Genomic DNA, 19,386 nt, shown 5'->3' with positions numbered 1-19,386 from the left:
ACTCTCCACACTTGGCGCGCCCCTCTAGGGCTGGCCTCTTCCTTGCTCCTTTATATACGGGGGCAGGGGGCACCCCATAGAGACAACAATTGATCTCTTCGATCTCTTAGCCGTGTGCGGTGCCCCCTCCACCATAATCCACCTCAATAATATCGTAGCGGTACTTAGGCGAAGCCCTGCGTCGGTAGAACATCATCATCGTCACCACGCCGTCGTGCTGACGAAACTCTCCCTCAACATTCGGCTGGATCGGAGTTTGAGGGACGTCATCGGGCTGAACGTGTGCTGAACTCGGAGGTGCCGTGCGTTCGGTACTTGATCGGTCGGATCGTGAAGACGTACGACTACATCAACCGCGTTGTGCTAACGCTTCCGCTTTTGGTCTATGAGGGTACGTGGACAACACTCTCCCCTCTCATTGCTATGCATCACCATGATCTTGCGTGTGCGTAGGATTTTTTTTGAAATTACTACGTTCCCCAACAGCGGCACTGGTGGTTTGCGGAGGTTCTGGCGTCCAGACTTCTATGGCAACGATGATGGTGGGAGCAATATCGACAACGCGACAATGGTTGCGGTAATCGGTTCTTCTCCGGCGTGCCCGCGATATTGCCTCGGTTTGTTTGTTTCTGTGGAGTTGAAGCTGCAGCAACGGGGCCCTATGGTGTACGATGACTGGTTGCAGGTGGCCAGTTTGGTGATCTTCCGCGGCGCCAGTCGTGCCTGGATTTGTCCTTCGGAGTTCTCCGTCAGAGTCGGAGCTGTGCTTTCTGGACGCAGGTGGCTGAGCTTTGGCATAGATCTTAATGCAGCTTCACGCATCCGCTATGGTGTGGGTTGAGTCGAGGATCGGTGCCGAAGAAGTCTGAGTCATTTGCTCATAGTTTAGAGATGTCGAGGATGCCTCTAGGGGAGGAATGATGACGATGACGCATGCGTGTTGTCTCGACAAGGCCCTCTTTAAAGTGGTGTGCATGAGGTTTCTTATGTGCGTCGATTAACGAATATGATGGTTTTAGCCCATTTCTCCGTAATTAACTGGGCAATCCGGTTTTCGCTCAGTTTTCTCTAATTAACTGAGCAACTCTTTTCTTCTCAATAGACGCAGGAATCCTACCATTTAAAAAATCATTAAATTTAGATACAACTTCTAAAAAACAATGCATTGGGCTAGTTGTCTCTTAAGTTTTTATATCTTCTAGAATAACGTGTTAAGAGACGGTGTATTGTGAGATACAAATAGTATGTTTTCACCCAGTCAACCATTAGTAGTAGTTATGAGATCACTATATTAGTATTCTAAACACTCCTATATTAGTTTAGGAGGGTGTAGCGTTTAAGAAAGGCCGTAGTTAAGCCAAAAAAATGATTTAGGCATTTTCTTCAAAAAAAATTGTAATGTTATTTGCACCACTGATGATAGCGGATCTTCTGGATCACTTCCTCGGCATAACAATGTGGCCCACAAATCAGCTGTTATCAACATTTCTAATGATGTCGGTAAGCACACCATGCCAAATTACTTTTAAAACTTACTGCTTATACTTACCTTTTAAGTCGCTTATAGTTTATAACTGTGTAGGCCCTTCACACCGTCGCATGAAAACCAAGAAAAACAAGAAAAATGAGCACACGTCACATGGTACACAACCATCTACCATTACCATTGTATTGTCATTATACATAATTTGATTTGTATTCATGTACATAGTAATCTCTCAAACTCTCTTCATGGTTATCATCATACTCACCTACAATTGAATCCATAAAATAGAAGAAGGCTGAACACAAAGACCTACATAACCCTTACAGGCAAATGATGTTTTCGTTTGCTCTTCTAATACCAGTACATGCATATGCTGGCACCAACCAGTTTATATACCATTGCATAGGGGCACCCGGCACTACCTACTTTAGAAGTTTTGATGGTCATTGCAAATGGGGAAACAAAGTGAGGCTATATAAGAAAGAACTCATAAATTTGAGGCGTCTCATCGCTACAAGGAAGCCACGTATGCATCTGTTATTACATTTGCACTCAAAGAATGTGAAGACCCTGTGCACATCACCTGCAATTTTATATACAATTCTTCTTAGCGTTGTTTGTAATACAATCCACATTACATTATTTTTCCATTTACATATTCTACTTACTCACTACTAACATCACTTCTAACTGGCTTCTTGCGCCATCGGCACAACACGGTAATCTAGTAGGGTAAAGCGCACTGTACTCACATGAAAGGAATTAACCGATACGGTACAGTCTGCTATTTAGTCAAACTGCAATTATTTAGCATCTGACCACCATGTGCAAGTTAATCATAGTATAAATTGAATGAGACCTAAATCTCATTCCCAGGGCAGGTAGTCTACGTTGGCATCTCATTTGATGACATAGTCAGCAAATGGAATGCGACCTGAATAAACCTAACAAGATCAATGTCAGTTACTCCCTTTCCCCGTACGGTACATCGGGTAATTGCCAAACAAATTTATAGTTCATAAGTGATAAACACCACCAAAATGAAAATCTCCACTCACTTAAGAAAAAGAATACCGCTATACCATGCGATATATTGCTCCGATTGATTTAGGAGCAGCAAGCCATGGGATAAAGAATAATAATCAGTGGTCAAACATTTACAAAGCATCATGTCTCCCTAGAAGCATGCAATTCCAACTCTCCTCCACTAAGTTGTACAACAATCTATTGAAAACTTTGCATATCAAGAAAATGCACAAACAATCCAGCAAACATGGTCGGTGCTAAAGCTCACCCATCCTATTTGACTGCACGTGCTCAACTATGTCCTCCTAAAGTATGGTCCCCCATAGCGGAGATCACGAAGATCTGCAAAACAATAGGCTATATAAATGTAAAAATGGTGTGAAAAATTGGTGTTGACTGAATAAATGAGAAAGCAAACACGTAGGATGCATAAGTAGAGAAATAGACAGCTTACCAAATCAGGAGATGAGCCATGGACCATGGTTGCATGAACAGAGAAACCACGCTATCAGTACTACGACCTATTGATCGGAGGATACCAAGAATCAAAAGAAGCTCGAAGTGGCCTGTTAACAAATTGGTGCACCGAAAGTTGTGATGCGGAAAGTTGCTTGTCTGCATCGACTCTTACACACCGGCGCATGAAATCTTGAGCTTCTATAGACAAATAACTGGGAATGGGAGGTTGTTCTCCTTTTCCAATCATAAAGAAAGCATTTATCTATAAGTAGCAGAGAAACATTAGTTGGGAGCCGGCAATTAACACCAAGTAGGCTCAATTTCGAACGAGTTACATAGAATATTATTTTGTAAGAAGAACTCCCATGGAAAAATAATCACACTTTTTTAAGAAACAAAACCGTCACAATAATAATGTGCTATTTTCACCGTTATAATAGAAAAATAGAAAAAAGAAGAGAAGAACACCATTTTTTGAAAGCATAGTATATGTGCACCGAATGCGAATTAGAAGAGCTATATCTGATAAATTATTTCTTAAAACTCATATCTGATAAAAAAAACTCAGGCTTGGAAGGGTGATTTCAGGGTTGGAGGAGGGGGGTGATGATTTCCCCATGTTATGCCTCAGCAAGTACATGGATAGTTCCAATATTACAATATCGATTAGTTTAAAGAAAAAGGACAATATATGTTGGCATCTTATCACATTTTTATTACAAAGTCAAATAGGCAATATCCTAGATAACGAAGGTGTAATGCATAATAAATTTAACATGCAACATACTTAATTTTTCGTGTGGCAAGTCAATACCAGAGAACTAAAACATGTGAAGTTGAAAATATGACTTACGCAAGGAAAAAAATTGCCACTCTAGATTTTGCCAATGTTCCTTATGCCATTCTAGATTTTGACATTTCACTTTTGCCACTCTTTGGTTTTGACAAGTATCACAATTGCCATTCCGTAGGAAAAGCAAAACAACTTTATTTCATTTTTGCCAATCTTAGCTTTTGTAAATCACAATTGCCACTCTGAAAAATTTGCTTTTGTCACGGGAATGGCAATTTTGATATTGTCAAAAACTAAGAGTGGCAAAAGTGAAATGTCAAAATCTAGAGTGGCATAAGGGAAACTGGCAAAACTGGAGTGGCAAAAACTAAATTTACCCCTCAGCATTCGGATATGGTATTTGGCAGGTTAGCATTTCCAACACGGTACAACCCAAGCTCCACATGTCAGCTGCATGCTCATATGTTTTTCTATGATTAACATCCTGAAAGTGGGAAGGTGCACTTAGATCTTGGGCGCTTATTAAAAGTTACCACAATATTCATGAAATATATCAAAATAACACCAAAGTCGAATACTTTGAACCTGATTAGCATGGGCTAAACCGCTAAAGTATGACTATTACCTCAGGTGCCATCCAGTAAACACTTCCTTTGCATGATCTCAGCATATTAATTTTAGACACCTGAAATTAAAAGAAAGTACCAATCTGCCATTTGAAGACGTGCAAATAACCTCAAAGAAGAAACAAGGATCACCTCCTTCATAAACCCAAAATCTGTAAGTTTTACCGATCCATTTGCATGAACCAATATATTGGCGCATTTGATACCTGTGAGTAGAAAGAAATGTCTCAATTAAAGGCTAAGGCTAAATTTTCCCACCTAAACCCTCCCACGAATAAATTCTTCATAGATTGGTTAAAACAAGAGAGGGGGGCAATGGTCCTCTCAGCTAAATAGCCTAGCCTCCGCACTGATTATTGGCTCATAAGCACTGATATTTTCAAGATAAATCATAAGAGAAGTAAATTATACCCATGGACCACATTCCTCTCATCGAGATAAACCAATCCATTGATAATCTGCCGTGTGTACGCACAGACTTGTAAGTCTTGCAGTTTATACTTCGGATAGAGGGATGAAAGAGAACCCTGTGTAACAAGCTCAATAAAAATGTAGAGTTTAGAATCTCCCCGCATTTAAGGTGTGAACATCATTATACATAAATAAATCAATTTCTGTAGTGACATAAGGATTGCTTAAACAAAACAAAAGATCTTGAATCGCAATGCATAACCTAGGAACATCAAAAAGAGTGTGGAATATTGTTTCAATAAAAAGGAGTGTGGAATACCTTGTCAGTTCCATAATGCTGGACTATATTTTGATGTTCAAACTGACTAAGGAGAGGAATTTCCTAAGAAACAAAAAGAACATAAAACCAGGCAATGAAAATTGAAGAATATAGCTTCAGAAGATGTTAGAGCATGTGAAATGTGCATAGACAATAGTTGATATCACAAAACTAATCAAGAGCAACAGTTAACCTGTTCAAGTGAAAGAATAGATTGATGTGAATTGTGTCCTTTGTCAAGCAAAGATACTTCCTTACCAGCAAAGAACACACCTTCACTGCAAAAATATTCAATAACAACCGGATAATATGGACTCACTAGCATGTAGCATTGGATGCTAGCCGGATAAAATGGACTCGGAAAGATTTGGTCAGATCGACATAATCGGACCCAAGTCCAGATAAGGTCTGAGTCGGACATACCCGACTATGAGACGTAGTGATAGGTCATCTGTGAGTCTCTAGTACAACATAAGTTCTATGTCTAAGACCTGAGCTGGCGCATGTACTCTGGATGGTGACGTACCTGCTTTGGGCAGACCAAACGCTACTATGTAACTGGGTAGTTATAAAGGTAGGTTTTGGACTTGTCCAGACCCATGTTGCGAAACATGGTCGAGCAAGATGGGATTTGCCCCTCCGATCAGGAGAGATATACTCTAGGGCCCTCGTGTTATTCGACCAAGATAAGCATGTTCATGCAACAAGGATTATGAGATAATACGGTTTGTGGTTGGCATCACTAGAACCCGAAAGAGGTTGGGATAGCACAAGGATGACAAACTCACCTTGAGCCCGAAGTGTGACATGTTGTACAGATTCGCCAACCAGCTTCATTGTCTACATGGTGGTCGGCACGCCTTCCTATAGGCCCTACCAACCGAGCAGGCCGGATGTGATCTGACCTACGACGAAGCCGACTTCAACCTAAGGGGTCGCGTGTGAAGGAAATATGCCCTAGAGGCAATAATAAAGTTATTATTTATTTCCTTATATCATGATAAATGTTTATTATTCATGCTAGAATTGTATTAACCAGAAACATGATACTGTTGGAAATATGCCCTAGAGGCAATAATAAAATGGTTATTATTATATTTCCTTGTTCATGATAATTGTCTATTGTTCATGCTATAATTGTGTTATCCGGAAATCGTAATACATGTGTGAATACATAGACCATAACATGTCCCTAGTGAGCCTCTAGTTGACTAGCTCGTTGATCAACAGATAGTCATGGTTTCCTGACTATGGACATTGGATGTCATTGATAATGGGATCACATCATTAGGAGAATGATGTGATGGACAAGACCCAATCCTAAGCATAGCACAAGATCGTGTAGTTCGTTTGCTAGAGCTTTTCCAAATGTCAAGTATCAATTCCTTAGACCATGAGATTGTGCAACTCCCGGATACCATAGGAGTGCTTTGGGTGTGCCAAACGTCACAACGTAACTGGGTGGCTATAAAGGTGCACTACGGGTATCTCCTAAAGTGTCTGTTGGGTTGGCATGAATCGAGACTGGGATTTGTCACTCCGTATGACGGAGAGGTATCTCTGGGCCCACTCGGTAATGCATCATCATAATGAGCTCAATGTGACCAAGTGTTTGGTCACGGGATCATGCATTACGGTACGAGTAAAGTGACTTGCCGGTAACGAGATTGAACAAGGTATTGGGATACCGACGATCGAATCTCGGGCAAGTAACGTACCGATTGACAAAGGGAATTGTATACGGGATTGATTGAATCCTCGACATCGTGGTTCATCCGATGAGATCATCGTGGAACATGTGGGAGCCAACATGGGTATCCAGATCCCGCTGTTGGTTATTGACCGGAGAGTCGTCTCGGTCATGTCTGCATGTCTCCCGAACCCATAGGGTCTACACACTTAAGGTTCGGTGACGCTAGGGTTGTAGAGATATTAGTATGCGGAAATCCGAAAGTCGTTCGGAGTCCTGGATGAGATCCCGGATGTCACGAGGAGTTCCGGAATGGTCCGGAGGTGAAGAATTGTATATAGGAAGTCCAGTTTCGGCCACCGGGAAAGTTTTGGGGGTCACCGGTATTGTACCGGGACCACCAGAAGGGTCCCGGGGGGTCCACCGGGTGGGGCCACCTATCCCGGAGGGCCCCATGGGCTGAAGTGGGAAGGGGAACCAGCCCCTGGTGGGCTGGTGCGCCCCCCTTGGGCCTCCCCCTGCGCCTAGGGTTGGAAACCCTAGGGGTGGGGGCGCCCCACTTGGCTTGGGGGGCAAGCCACCCCCTTGGCCGCCCCACCCTTGGAGATTGGATCTCCTAGGGCCGGCGCCCCCCCAGGGGCCCTATATAAAGAGGGGGGAGGGAGGGCAGCCGCACCCAAGCCCCTGGCGCCTCCCTCTCCCTCCCATGACACCTCTCCCTCTCGCTGAGCTTGGCGAAGCCCTGCCGAGATCCCCGCTGCTTCCACCACCATGCCGTCGTGCTGCTGGATCTCCATCAACCTCTCCCTCCCCTTGCTGGATCAAGAAGGAGGAGACATCTTCCCCAACCATACGTTTGTTGAACGCGGAGGTGCCGTCCGTTCGGCGCTCGGTCATCGGTGATTTGGATCACGACGAGTACGACTCCATCAACCCCGTTCGCTTGAACGCTTCCGCTCGCGATCTACAAGGGTATGTAGATGCACTCTTTTCCCTCTCGTTGCTAGAAGACTCCATAGATTCTTCTTGGTGATGCGTAGATTTTTTTTTAATTTCTGCAACGATCTCCAAAAGTGGCATCATGAGCTAGGTCTATGCGTAGTTTCTATGCACGAGTAGAACACAAACTTGTTGTGCGCGTAGATGTTGTCAATTTTCTTGCCACTACTAGTCTTATCTTGTTTCGGCGGCATCGTGGGATGAAGCGGCCCGGACCGACCTTACACGTACGCTTACGTGAGACAGGTTCCACCGACTGACATGCACTAGTTGCATAAGGTGGCTAGCGGGTGTCTATCTCTCCCACTTTAGTCGGATCGGATTCGATGAAAAGGGTCCTTATGAAGGGTAAATAGAAATTGGCATATCTCGTTGTGGTTTTACGTAGGTAAGAAACGTTCTTGCTAGAAATCTATAGAAGCCACGTAAAAACATGCAACAACAATTAGAGGACGTCTAACTTGTTTTTGCAGCATATGCCTTGTGATGTGATATGGCCAAAAGGATGTGATGAATGAAATATATGTGATGTATGAGATTGATCATGTTCTTGTAATAGGAATCACGACTTGCATGTCGATGAGTATGACAACCGGCAGGAGCCATAGGAGTTGTCTTTATTTTTGTATGACCTGCGTGTCATTGAATAACGCCATGTAAATTACTTTACTTTATTGCTAAACACGTTAGCCATAGAAGTAGAAGTAATCGTTGGCGTGACAACTTCATGAAGACACGATGATGGAGATCATGATGATGGAGATCATGGTGTCATGCCGGTGACGAAGATGATCATGGCGCCCCGAAGATGGAGATCAAAGGAGCAATATGATACTGGCCATATCATGTCACTATTTGATTGCATGTGATGTTTATCATATTTTGCTTCTTATTTGCTTAGTACGACGGTAGTAAGTAAGATGATCCCTTATAATAATTTCAAGAAAGTGTTCCCCCTAACTGTGCGCCGTTGCGAAAGTCCGTTGTTTCGAAGCACCACGTGATGATCGGGTGTGATAGATTCTAACGTTCACATACAACGGGTGTAAGACAGATTTACACATGGAAAACACTTAGGATGACTTGACGAGCCTAGCATGTACAGACATGGCCTCGGAACACAAGAGACCGAAAGGTCGAACATGAGTCGTATAGAAGATACGATCAACATGAAGATGTTCACCGATGTTGACTAGTCTGTCTCACGTGATGATCGGACACGGCCTAGTTGACTCGGATCATGTTTCACTTAGATGACTAGAGGGATGTCTATCTGAGTGGGATTTCATTGAATAATTTGATTAGATGAACTTAATTATCATGAACTTAGTCTAAAATCTTTACAATATGTCTTGTAGATCAAATGGCCCACGCTAATGTTGCCCTCAACTTCAACGTGTTCCCAGAGAAAACCAAATTGAAAGATGATGGCAGCAACTATACGGACTGGGTCCGGAACCTGAGGATCATCCTCATAGCTGCCAAGAAGGATTATGTCCTAGAAGCACTACTAGGTGACGCACCCATCCTAGAGAACCAAGACGTTATGAACGCTTGGCAGCAGCGTGCTGATGATTACTCCCTCGTTCAGTGCGGCATGCTTTACAGCTTAGAACCGGGGCTCCAAAAGCGTTTTGAGCAACACGGAGCATATGAGATGTTCGAAGAGCTGAAAATGGTTTTCCAAGCTCATGCCCGGGTCGAGAGATATGAAGTCTCCGACAAGTTCTTCAGTTGTAAGATGGAGGAAAATAGTTCTGTCAGTGAGCACATACTCAAAATGTCTGGGTTACACAACCGCTTGACTCAGCTAGGAGTTAATCTCCCGGATGACGCAGTCATTGACGAAATCCTTCAGTCGCTTCCACCGAGCTACAAGAGCTTTGTGATGAACTTCAATATGCAGGGGATGGAAAAGACCATTCCTGAGGTATATTCAATGCTGAAATCAGCGGAGGTGGAGATCAAAAAGGAACATCAAGTGTTGATGGTGAATAAAACCACTAAGCTCAATAAAGGCAAGGGTAAGAAGAACTTCAAGAAGGACGGCAAGGGAGTTGCCGCGCCTTGTAAGCCAGTTGCCGGGAAGAAGCCAAAGAATGGACCCAAGCCTGAGACTGAGTGCTTTTATTGCAAGGGAAGTGGTCACTGGAAGCGGAACTGCCCCAAGTACTTGGCGGACAAGAAGGCCGACAACACCAAAGGTATATGTGATATACATGTTATTGATGTGTACCTTACCAGCACTCGTAGTAGCTCCTGGGAATTTGATACCGGTGCGGTTGCTCATATTTGTAACTCAAATCAGGAGCTGCGGAATAAACGGAGACTGGCAAAGGACGAGGTGACGATGCGCGTCGGGAATGGTTACAAGGTCGATGTGATCGCCGTCGGCACGCTACCTCTACATTTACCTACGGGATTAGTTTTAAACCTCAATAATTGTTATTTAATGCCAGCTTTGAGCATGAACATTGTATCAGGATCTCGTTTAATTCGAGATGGCTACTAATTTAAATCCGAGAATAATGGTTGTTCTATTTATATGAGAGATATGTTTTATGGTCATGCCCCGCTGGTTAATGGTTTATTCTTAATGAATCTCGAACGTAGTGTTACACATATTCATAGTGTGAATACCAAAAGATGTAAGGTTGATAATGATAGTCCCACATACTTGTGGCACTGCCGTCTTGGTCACATTAGTGTCAAACGCATGAAGAAGCTCCATGCAGATGGACTTTTGGAGTCTCTTGATTACGAATCATTTGACACGTGCGAACCATGCCTCATGGGTAAGATGACCAAGACTCCGTTCTTCGGAATAATGGAGCGAGCAACCAACTTATTGGAAATCATACATACTGATGTGTGCAGTCCAATGAGTGTTGAGGCTCGCGGTGGCTATCGTTATGTTCTCACTCTCACTGATGACTTGAGTAGATATGGGTATGTCTACCTAATGAAACACAAGTCTGGGACCTTTGAAAAGATCAAGGAATTTCAGAGTGAGGTTGAGAATCAACGTGATAGAAAAATAAAGTTCTTACGATCAGATCGTGGAGGGGAATATTTGAGTCACGAATTTGGCACACACTTAAGGAAATGTGGAATAGTTTCACAACTCACGCCGCCTGGAACACCTCAGCGAAATGGTGTGTCCGAACGTCGTAATCGCACTCTATTGGATATGGTGCGATCTATGATGTCTCTTACCGATCTACCGCTCTCATTTTTGGGCTATGCTTTAGAGACTGACGCATTCACTTTAAATAGGGCTCCGTCGAAATCCGTTGAGACGACACCGTATGAATTATGGTTTGGGAAGAAACCTAAGCTGTCGTTTCTAAAAGTTTGGGGATGCGATGCTTATGTCAAGAAACTTCAACCTGAAAAGCTCGAACCCAAGTCGGAGAAATGCGTCTTCATAGGATACCCTAAGGAAACCATTGGGTATACCTTCTACCTCAGATCCGAAGGCAAGATCTTTGTTGCTAAGAACGGATCCTTTCTGGAGAAAGAGTTTCTCTCGAAAGAAGTAAGTGGGAGGAAGGTAGAGCTTGATGAAGTACTGCCTCTTGAAGTGGAAAGTAGCGCAACTCAGGAAAATGTTCATGTGGTGCATGCACCGACTAGAGAGGAAGTTAATGATGATGATGATCAAGGTACTTCGGATCAAGCTCCTACTGAACTTCGTAGGTCCACAAGGACACGTTCCGCGCCAGAGTGGTACGGCAACCCTGTCTTGGAAATCATGTTGTTAGACAACGGTGAACCTTCGAACTATGAAGAAGCAATGGCGGGCCCAGATTCCGACAAATGGCTAGAAGCCATGAAATCCGAGATAGGATCCATGTATGAAAACGAAGTATGGACTTTGACTGACTTGCCCGATGATCGGCGAGCCATAGAAAATAAATGGATCTTTAAGAAGAAGACAGACGCGGATGGTAATGTGACCATCTATAAGGCTCGACTTGTCGCTAAGGGTTATCGACAAGTTCAAGGGGTTGACTACGATGAGACTTTCTCACCCGTAGCGAAGCTGAAGTCCGTCCGAATCATGTTAGCAATTGCCGCATTCTATGATTATGAGATATGGCAAATGGACGTCAAAACGGCATTCCTTAACGGCTTTCTTAAGGAAGAATTGTATATGATGCAGCCGGAAGGTTTTGTCGATCCTAAGAATGCTAACAAGGTATGCAAGCTCCAGCGCTCCATCTATGGGCTGGTGCAAGCATCTCGGAGTTGGAACATTCGATTTGATGAGATGATCAAAGCGTTTGGGTTTACACAGACTTGTGGAGAAGCCTGTGTTTACAAGAAAGTGAGTGGGAGCTCGTAGCATTTCTCATATTATATGTGGATGACATACTGTTGATGGGAAATGATATAGAATTCTTGGGAAGCATAAAGGCCTACTTGAACAAGTGTTTTTCAATGAAGGACCTTGGAGAAGCTGCTTATATATTAGGCATTAAGATCTATAGAGATAGATCAAGACGCCTCATTGGTCTTTCACAAAGTACGTACCTTGACAAGATATTGAAGAAGTTCAATATGGATCAGTCCAAGAAGGGGTTCTTGCCTGTATTGCAAGGTGTGCAATTGAGCACGGCTTAATGCCCGACCACGGCAGAAGATAGAGAGAAGATGAGTGTCGTCCCCTATGCCTCGGCCATAGGGTCTATTATGTATGCCATGCTGTGTACCAGACCTGATGTAAACCTTGTCGTAAGTTTGGTAGGAAGGTACCAAAGTAATCCCGGCATGGAACACTGGACAGCGGTCAAGAATATCCTGAAGTACCTGAAGAGGACTAAGGATATGTTTCTCGTTTATGGAGGTGACGAAGAGCTCGTCGTAAAGGGTTACGTCGATGCTAGTTTCGACACAGATCTGGATGACTCTAAGTCACAAACCGGATACGTGTATATTTTGAATGGTGGGGCAGTAAGCTGGTGCAGTTGCAAGCAAAGCGTTGTGGCGGGATCTACATGTGAAGCGGAATACATGGCGGCCTCAGAGGCAGCACAAGAAGCAATCTGGGTGAAGGAGTTCATTACCGACCTAGGAGTTATTCCCAATGCGTCGGGCCCGATGACTCTCTTCTGTGACAACACTGGAGCTATTGCCCTTGCCAAGGAGCCCAGGTTTCACAGGAAGACCAGGCATATCAAGCGTCGCTTCAACTCCATTCTTGAAAATGTTCAAAATGGAGACATAGATATTTGTAAAGTACATACGGACCTGAATGTAGCAGATCCGTTGACTAAACCTCTCCCTAGAGCAAAACATGATCAACACCAGAACTCTATGGGTGTTCGATTCATCACAATGTAACTAAATTATTGACTCTAGTGCAAGTGGGAGACTGTTGGAAATATGCCCTAGAGGCAATAATAAAATGGTTATTATTATATTTCCTTGTTCATGATAATTGTCTATTGTTCATGCTATAATTGTGTTATCCGGAAATCATAATACATGTGTGAATACATAGATCACAACATGTCCCTAGTGAGTCTCTAGTTGACTAGCTCATTGATCAACAGATAGTCATGGTTTCCTGACTATGGACATTGGATGTCATTGATAACGGGATCACATCATTAGGAGAATGATGTGATGGACAAGACCCAATCCTAAGCATAGCACAAGATCGTGTAGTTCGTTTGCTAGAGCTTTTCCAAATGTCAAGTATCATTTCCTTAGACCATGAGATTGTGCAACTCCCGGATACCATAGGAGTGCTTTGGGTGTGCCAAACGTCACAACGTAACTGGGTGGCTATAAAGGTGCACTACGGGTATCTCCGAAAGTGTCTGTTGGGTTGGCACGAATCGAGACTGGGATTTGTCACTCCGTATGACGGAGAGGTATCTCTGGGCCCACTAGGTAATGCATCATCATAATGAGCTCAATGTGACCAAGTGTTTGGTCACGGGATCATGCATTACGGTACGAGTAAAGTGACTTGCCGGTAACGAGATTGAACAAGGTATTGGGATACCGACGATCGAATCTCGGGCAAGTAACGTACCGATTGACAAAGGGAATTGTATACGGGATTGATTGAATCCTCGACATCGTGGTTCATCCGATGAGATCATCGTGGAACATGTGGGAGCCAACATGGGTATCCAGATCCCGCTGTTGGTTATTGACCGGAGAGTATTCTCGGTCATGTCTGCATGTCTCCCGAACCCGTAGGGTCTACACACTTAAGGTTCGGTGATGCTAGGGTTGTAGAGATATTAGTATGCGGAAATCCGAAAGTCATTCGGAGTCCCGGATGAGATCCCGGACGTCACGAGGAGTTCTGGAATGGTCCGGAGGTGAAGAATTGTATATAGGAAGTCCAGTTTCGGCCATCGGGAAAGTTTCGGGGGTCACCGGTATTGTACCGGGACCACCGGAAGGGTCCCGGGGGGTCCACCGGGTGGGGCCACCTATCCCAGAGGGCCCCATGGGCTGAAGTGGGAAGGGGAACCAGCCCCTGGTGGGCTGGTGCGCCCCCCTTGGGCCTCCCCCTGCGCCTAGGGTTGGAAACCCTAGGGGTGGGGGGCGCCCCACTTGGCTTGGGGGACAAGCCACCCCCTTGGCCGCCCCCCCTTGGAGATTGGATCTCCTAGGGCCGGCGCCCCCCAGGGGCCCTATATAAAGAGGGGGGAGGGAGGGCAGCCGCACCCAAGCCCCTGGCGCCTCCCTCTCCCTCCCGTGACACCTCTCCCTCTCGCTGAGCTTGGTGAAGCCCTGCCGAGATACCCGCTGCTTCCACCACCACGCCGTCGTGCTGCTGGATCTCCATCAATCTCTCCCTCCCCTTGCTGGATCAAGAAGGAGGAGACGTCTTCCCCAACCGTACGTGTGTTGAACGCGGAGGTGCCGTCCGTTCGGCGCTCGGTCATCGGCGATTTGGATCACGACGAGTACGACTCCATCAACCCCGTTCACTTGAACGCTTCCGCTCGCGATCTACAAGGGTATGTAGATGCACTATTTTCCCTCTCATTGCTAGAAGACTCCATAGATTGTTCTTGGTGATGCGTAGAATTTTTTTTAATTTCTGCAACGATCTCCAACAGATACATGTGTGAATACATAGAAAAACAGTGTCACTAGTATGCCTCTACTTGACTAGCTCGTTGATCAAAGATGGTTATGTTTCCTAGCCATAGACATGAGTTGTCATTTGATTAACGGGATCATATCATTAGGAGAATGATGTGATTGACTTGACCCATTCCGTTAGCTTAGCACACGATCGTTTAGTATTCTGCTATTGCTTTCTTCATGACTTATACATGTTCCTATGACTATGAGATTATGCAACTCCCGTTTACAGGAGGAACACTTTGTGTGCTACCAAACGTCACAACGTAACTGGGTGATTATAAAGGTGCTCTACAGGTGTCTCCGAAGGTACTTGTTGGGTTGGCGTATTTCGAGATTAGGATTTGTCACTCCGATTGTCGGAGAGGTATCTCTGGGCTCACTCAGTAATGCACATCACTATAAGCCTTGCAAGCATTGTAACTAATGAGTTAGTTGCGGGATGATGTATTACGAAACGAGTAAAGATACTTGCCGGTAACGAGATTGAACTAGGTATTGAGATACCGATGATCGAATCTCGGGCAAGTAACATACCGATGACAAAGGGAACGACGTATGTTGTTATGCGGTTTGACCGATGAAGATCTTCGTAGAATATGTGGGAGCCAATATGAGCATCCAGGTTCCGCTATTGGTTATTGACCGGAGACGTGTCTCGGTCATGTCTACATTGTTCTCGAACCCGTAGGGTCCGCACGCTTAAAGTTCGATGACGGTTATATTATGAGTTTATGTGTTTTGATGTACCGAAGGTAGTTCGGAGTCCCGGATGAGATCGGGGACATGACGAGGAGTCTCGAAATGGTCGAGACGTAAAGATCGATATATTGGACGACTATATTCGGACATCGGAAAGGTTCCGAGTGATCTGGGTATTTTTCGGAGTACCGGAGAATTACGGGAATTCGCCGGGGAGTATATGGGCCTTATTGGGCTTTAGGGGAAAGAGAGAGGAGAGGCTGCCCCCCCCCCCAAGGCCTAGTCCGAATTGGACTAGGGGGAGGGGCTGCGCCCCCTCCTTCCTTCTCTTCTCTCTCCCCTTTCCTTAACTCCTACTCCTACTACGTGGAAGGGGGGGAATCCTACTCCCGGTGGGAGTAGGACTCCCCTAGGGCGCGCCACAAAGTGGGCCGGCCCTCCCCCTCCTCCACTCCTTTATATACGGGGAGGGGGCACCCCTTGGAGACACAACAATTGATCCTTGGATCTCTTAGCCGTGTGCGGTGCCCCCCTCCACCATAATCCACCTCGGTCATATCGTAGCGGTGCTTAGGCGAAGCCCGGCGTCGGTAGAACATCATCATCGTCACCACGCTGTCGTGCTGACGGAACTCTCCTCAAAGCTCGGCTGGATCGGAGTTCGAGGGACGTCATCGAGTTGAACGTGTGCTGAACTCGAAGGTGTCGTGCGTTCGGTACTTGATCGGTCGGACCGTGAAGACGTACGACTACATCAACCGCGTTGTGCTAACGCTTCCGCTTTCGGTCTACGAGGGTACGTGGACAACACTCTCCCCTCTCGTTGCTATGCATCACCATGATCTTGCGTGTGCGTAGGAATTTTTTTGAAATTACTACGTTCCCCAACAGCGTGCTTAAGGGAAGGAACCTGTGAGGTCAGATTTTACTCCACGAGTCACATGATCCTACTCGGACTCGGATCCATGCCGAACAGACTTTGTGCTTTAGGATCGGTACGAGGCCCACATATTGAGCCCATGGCGGATGCCTATATATGCTAGAGGTGCAGTATAAGGTTTCAGTTGACACTACTGCAGGATACTGCTAACGCGACACTACGATCAGAGACCTTTTGATGAAACTGTGTACGATGCAATAATCACAAATGGTGGTGTAAAAACGTCAAAAAAGGTGCAAAACATTTGCGATGGCGGAGCCATCAAACACGGTTCAGATTTTAGTTGCGTGTGCGATGCGGGGCACACGGATAATCCATTCGAACTATTTGCAATAGGCAGAACAACAGAAACGGGCAGCCATATCAATGTGTGTGCGATATACGGCATACGGTTCACTCGGACGAACTGTTTTCGATTAGGAAACACAACAGAAACGGTTCAATTTAACAAGATGTGTGTGATATGCCGATACAGTTCACATGGATAAACTGTTTGCGATGAGCCAAAAGAACACAAACGAGTCGTGTAAACAAGATGTGTGTGATACGTGGCAAATAGCCGACTCGGATGATCTGTTTGCGATGAGAAATTACAACACAGACGGTTGATACAGTTAGTTCGTGTGCGATTCTATGTGTACAAAAAACTTTGAAAAATGCAAACTAGTTGCTTGCGGTGGCTAGGAGTCTCGCACACGAGGCGTCTGCGAGTACTCGTGTGCGATGATTAGTAAGTTACATATACGTTTCCTTATGTTAACATGTGTGTGAATTTGCAATATGACAGTTAATATGCAAATGCCTTCTGGACATCGGGCACATGCTTAAACTCAATGAACTATGTATGATACTAATATTTTCCATGAAAATTTAAGAACTTGGGTAACAACATTTGAGTAACATATATATAGTGGTTACACTATTCGACAAAAGGAGGATCTTTGTAACACGGTTTTGACAACCATATGGTCCATATCTACATACTTAATATAATAACAACTATCACATTTTAAGAGGCTAAGGGCCAACAACCATATGGTCCATATCTACATACTTAACATAGTAACAACTAGCACACTTTAAGAGGCCGAGGGCCAACAACCACAACTATCCGCTGGAAGCAGCTTAATCACGGCGACTCGGCATCTCGTCAATGAAAAGGAAGAGCCCTCATGTGCCTTGGTAGAGCATGAGTAGAACAATATCTCCAATTTTTTCCAATATGGATGCATTGCCACGACAAGCGAGAACTTGTTAATTCGAATGGTTCCATTTCTGCGGGAAATGCAGTACCTTGAAATCACTTTGGCGTTATTAGCAGGAACAAGTGTAATTCGACCACGCCGGGAAATCGATCCAGGAACTGCTACAGCGAGCAATTTCTGTTGACATGTAGAATAAAAACCAATTGTAACATATCGTTGAAGATATTTATATAGTTTATGAGCATCAACATTAAAATAAGACTTTTTACCAGCGTTTTGTGCACATAATTGGTCTTGTTCAATGTGTATACCATAGGTCTAATTAATCCCATCCAAAATCCAGCGTTTATATGTTGTGCTATCTCTGTCAAATTACCAACAAAGTTTATGACATGCTTCAAGTCCTTCCAGTGAAATTTGGTATGCTTAATAACATACAGATCGTTCACTATGCATCCAATATATCCTGCTTAAATGGTGGAAATGTATTATTTATTCAGAACATAGCCGAAAAATATATAGTGCGTATAAATTGGTAAATAGAATTTGTTACTGCCTAAGAACGGAGTCAGAATTTGAAATCACAATTGGTTGCTTAAATAGTGATCAATTAGTCAGAACAAATACCCCGATTTTGCTAAGTAATATGACAGCATGGAGAAAGTTGAAAGAACAGTAAGCTCGATCAGACTTTGATCGGCTGGTGACGTTGGGGAAGTAAACATCCATGTTAATTAGACCAGGCTGTGGTGCACGCACTAGAATTTTGTTGCCAGCTTTCAGTTCATAACACTTAGACATTTTTCTCCAAAGGTCCGCATTAAAATAGGAGTGACCATCTTTATCAAGTTTTACGCTAACCTTCATTGTAAATCTATGATGCGTTGTCAATATGACATCCTCGGAGCATATGGTCCAATACAATGCTGGTGGATATTTCACTCACACAAAAGGTGACATACATACACACACGCGCGCGCGCACACACACACACATTTTCAGAGGGAGATTGCCTAACCCATAATAAAATAGGTAAGTGCATGATTTGGGTAAATCAGCAAGAGAAGGCAAGTATCAGCAACGTTATGAACCGAGCACACCGAGTATCCATTCATAAACATATGCAAAAAGATTAACCAGTAAACGCCACCAAATGATATCTCTTTCAGGAGCAGCAGCTGGGCAAATGGGATGCAAGAAAGCCACATCACAAGATATTATTCCTGAATCATAAAAGCAATACAATTAGATAATTATGATGGAATGTCTCAAAACTTTGCTGAGCAAATGGAAATAGTAAACTCTTTGATACAATGAGAGGCAAACCTCTACTGGGTGCTTAACTGAATAGTTATTGTTGACCCTTGTTTAAGATAAGATGCTTAAGATAAACCCGCAAGCCCCCTTCAATGAAGACGTGCAAAAAGATTAACTCGTGACCACAACAACTAATTCAGCACAAAGAGATTAGATTTCAGAAACATATATTATAAAAAAGCACCATAAACAATTGCAATTTGATAAGAAAAGCCTACAATACTAAAAAACTCTAACTCTGAAAATTATTTTCTATTCATTTGTTGCATTTAGTTTTCCCTTTGTTAATCAAGG

At 44.1% G+C, this 19,386-nt stretch overlaps 1 protein-coding gene across 1 annotated transcript; it reads right to left on the bottom strand.

Annotated features, from left to right (window-relative positions):
- Positions 1-4,137: 4,137 nt before the first annotated feature.
- Positions 4,138-5,625, bottom strand: LOC109757554 (mitogen-activated protein kinase kinase kinase 1-like). The gene is made up of 7 exons (XM_020316376.2): positions 5,612-5,625; positions 5,314-5,398; positions 5,122-5,183; positions 4,802-4,960; positions 4,523-4,616; positions 4,390-4,449; positions 4,138-4,248 (listed from the first exon to the last, which is right to left on the bottom strand). Exons 1-7 carry the CDS (start codon positions 5,623-5,625, stop codon positions 4,138-4,140), a joined length of 585 nt encoding a protein of 194 aa, XP_020171965.2.
- Between the last annotated feature and the right edge of the window lie 13,761 nt (positions 5,626-19,386).

This window comes from Aegilops tauschii, chromosome 6 (genome assembly GCF_002575655.3).
Source record: "Aegilops tauschii subsp. strangulata cultivar AL8/78 chromosome 6, Aet v6.0, whole genome shotgun sequence".
NCBI classification, from domain to species: Eukaryota; Viridiplantae; Streptophyta; class Magnoliopsida; order Poales; family Poaceae; genus Aegilops; species Aegilops tauschii.
The sequence above is the reverse complement of the archived record's forward strand: the minus strand, read 5'-3'. Positions and strand labels throughout refer to the sequence as shown.

Bases quoted from the DNA above. Each gene is read 5' to 3' on its own strand.
- LOC109757554 (XM_020316376.2), bottom strand. The intron at 5,184-5,313 runs GTTAACTGTTGC...TTTGTTTCTTAG, and splicing joins CTATTCTTTCACTTGAACAG to GAAATTCCTCTCCTTAGTCA. The intron at 4,617-4,801 runs GTATAATTTACT...CCTTTAATTGAG, and splicing joins GAGAGGAATGTGGTCCATGG to ACATTTCTTTCTACTCACAG.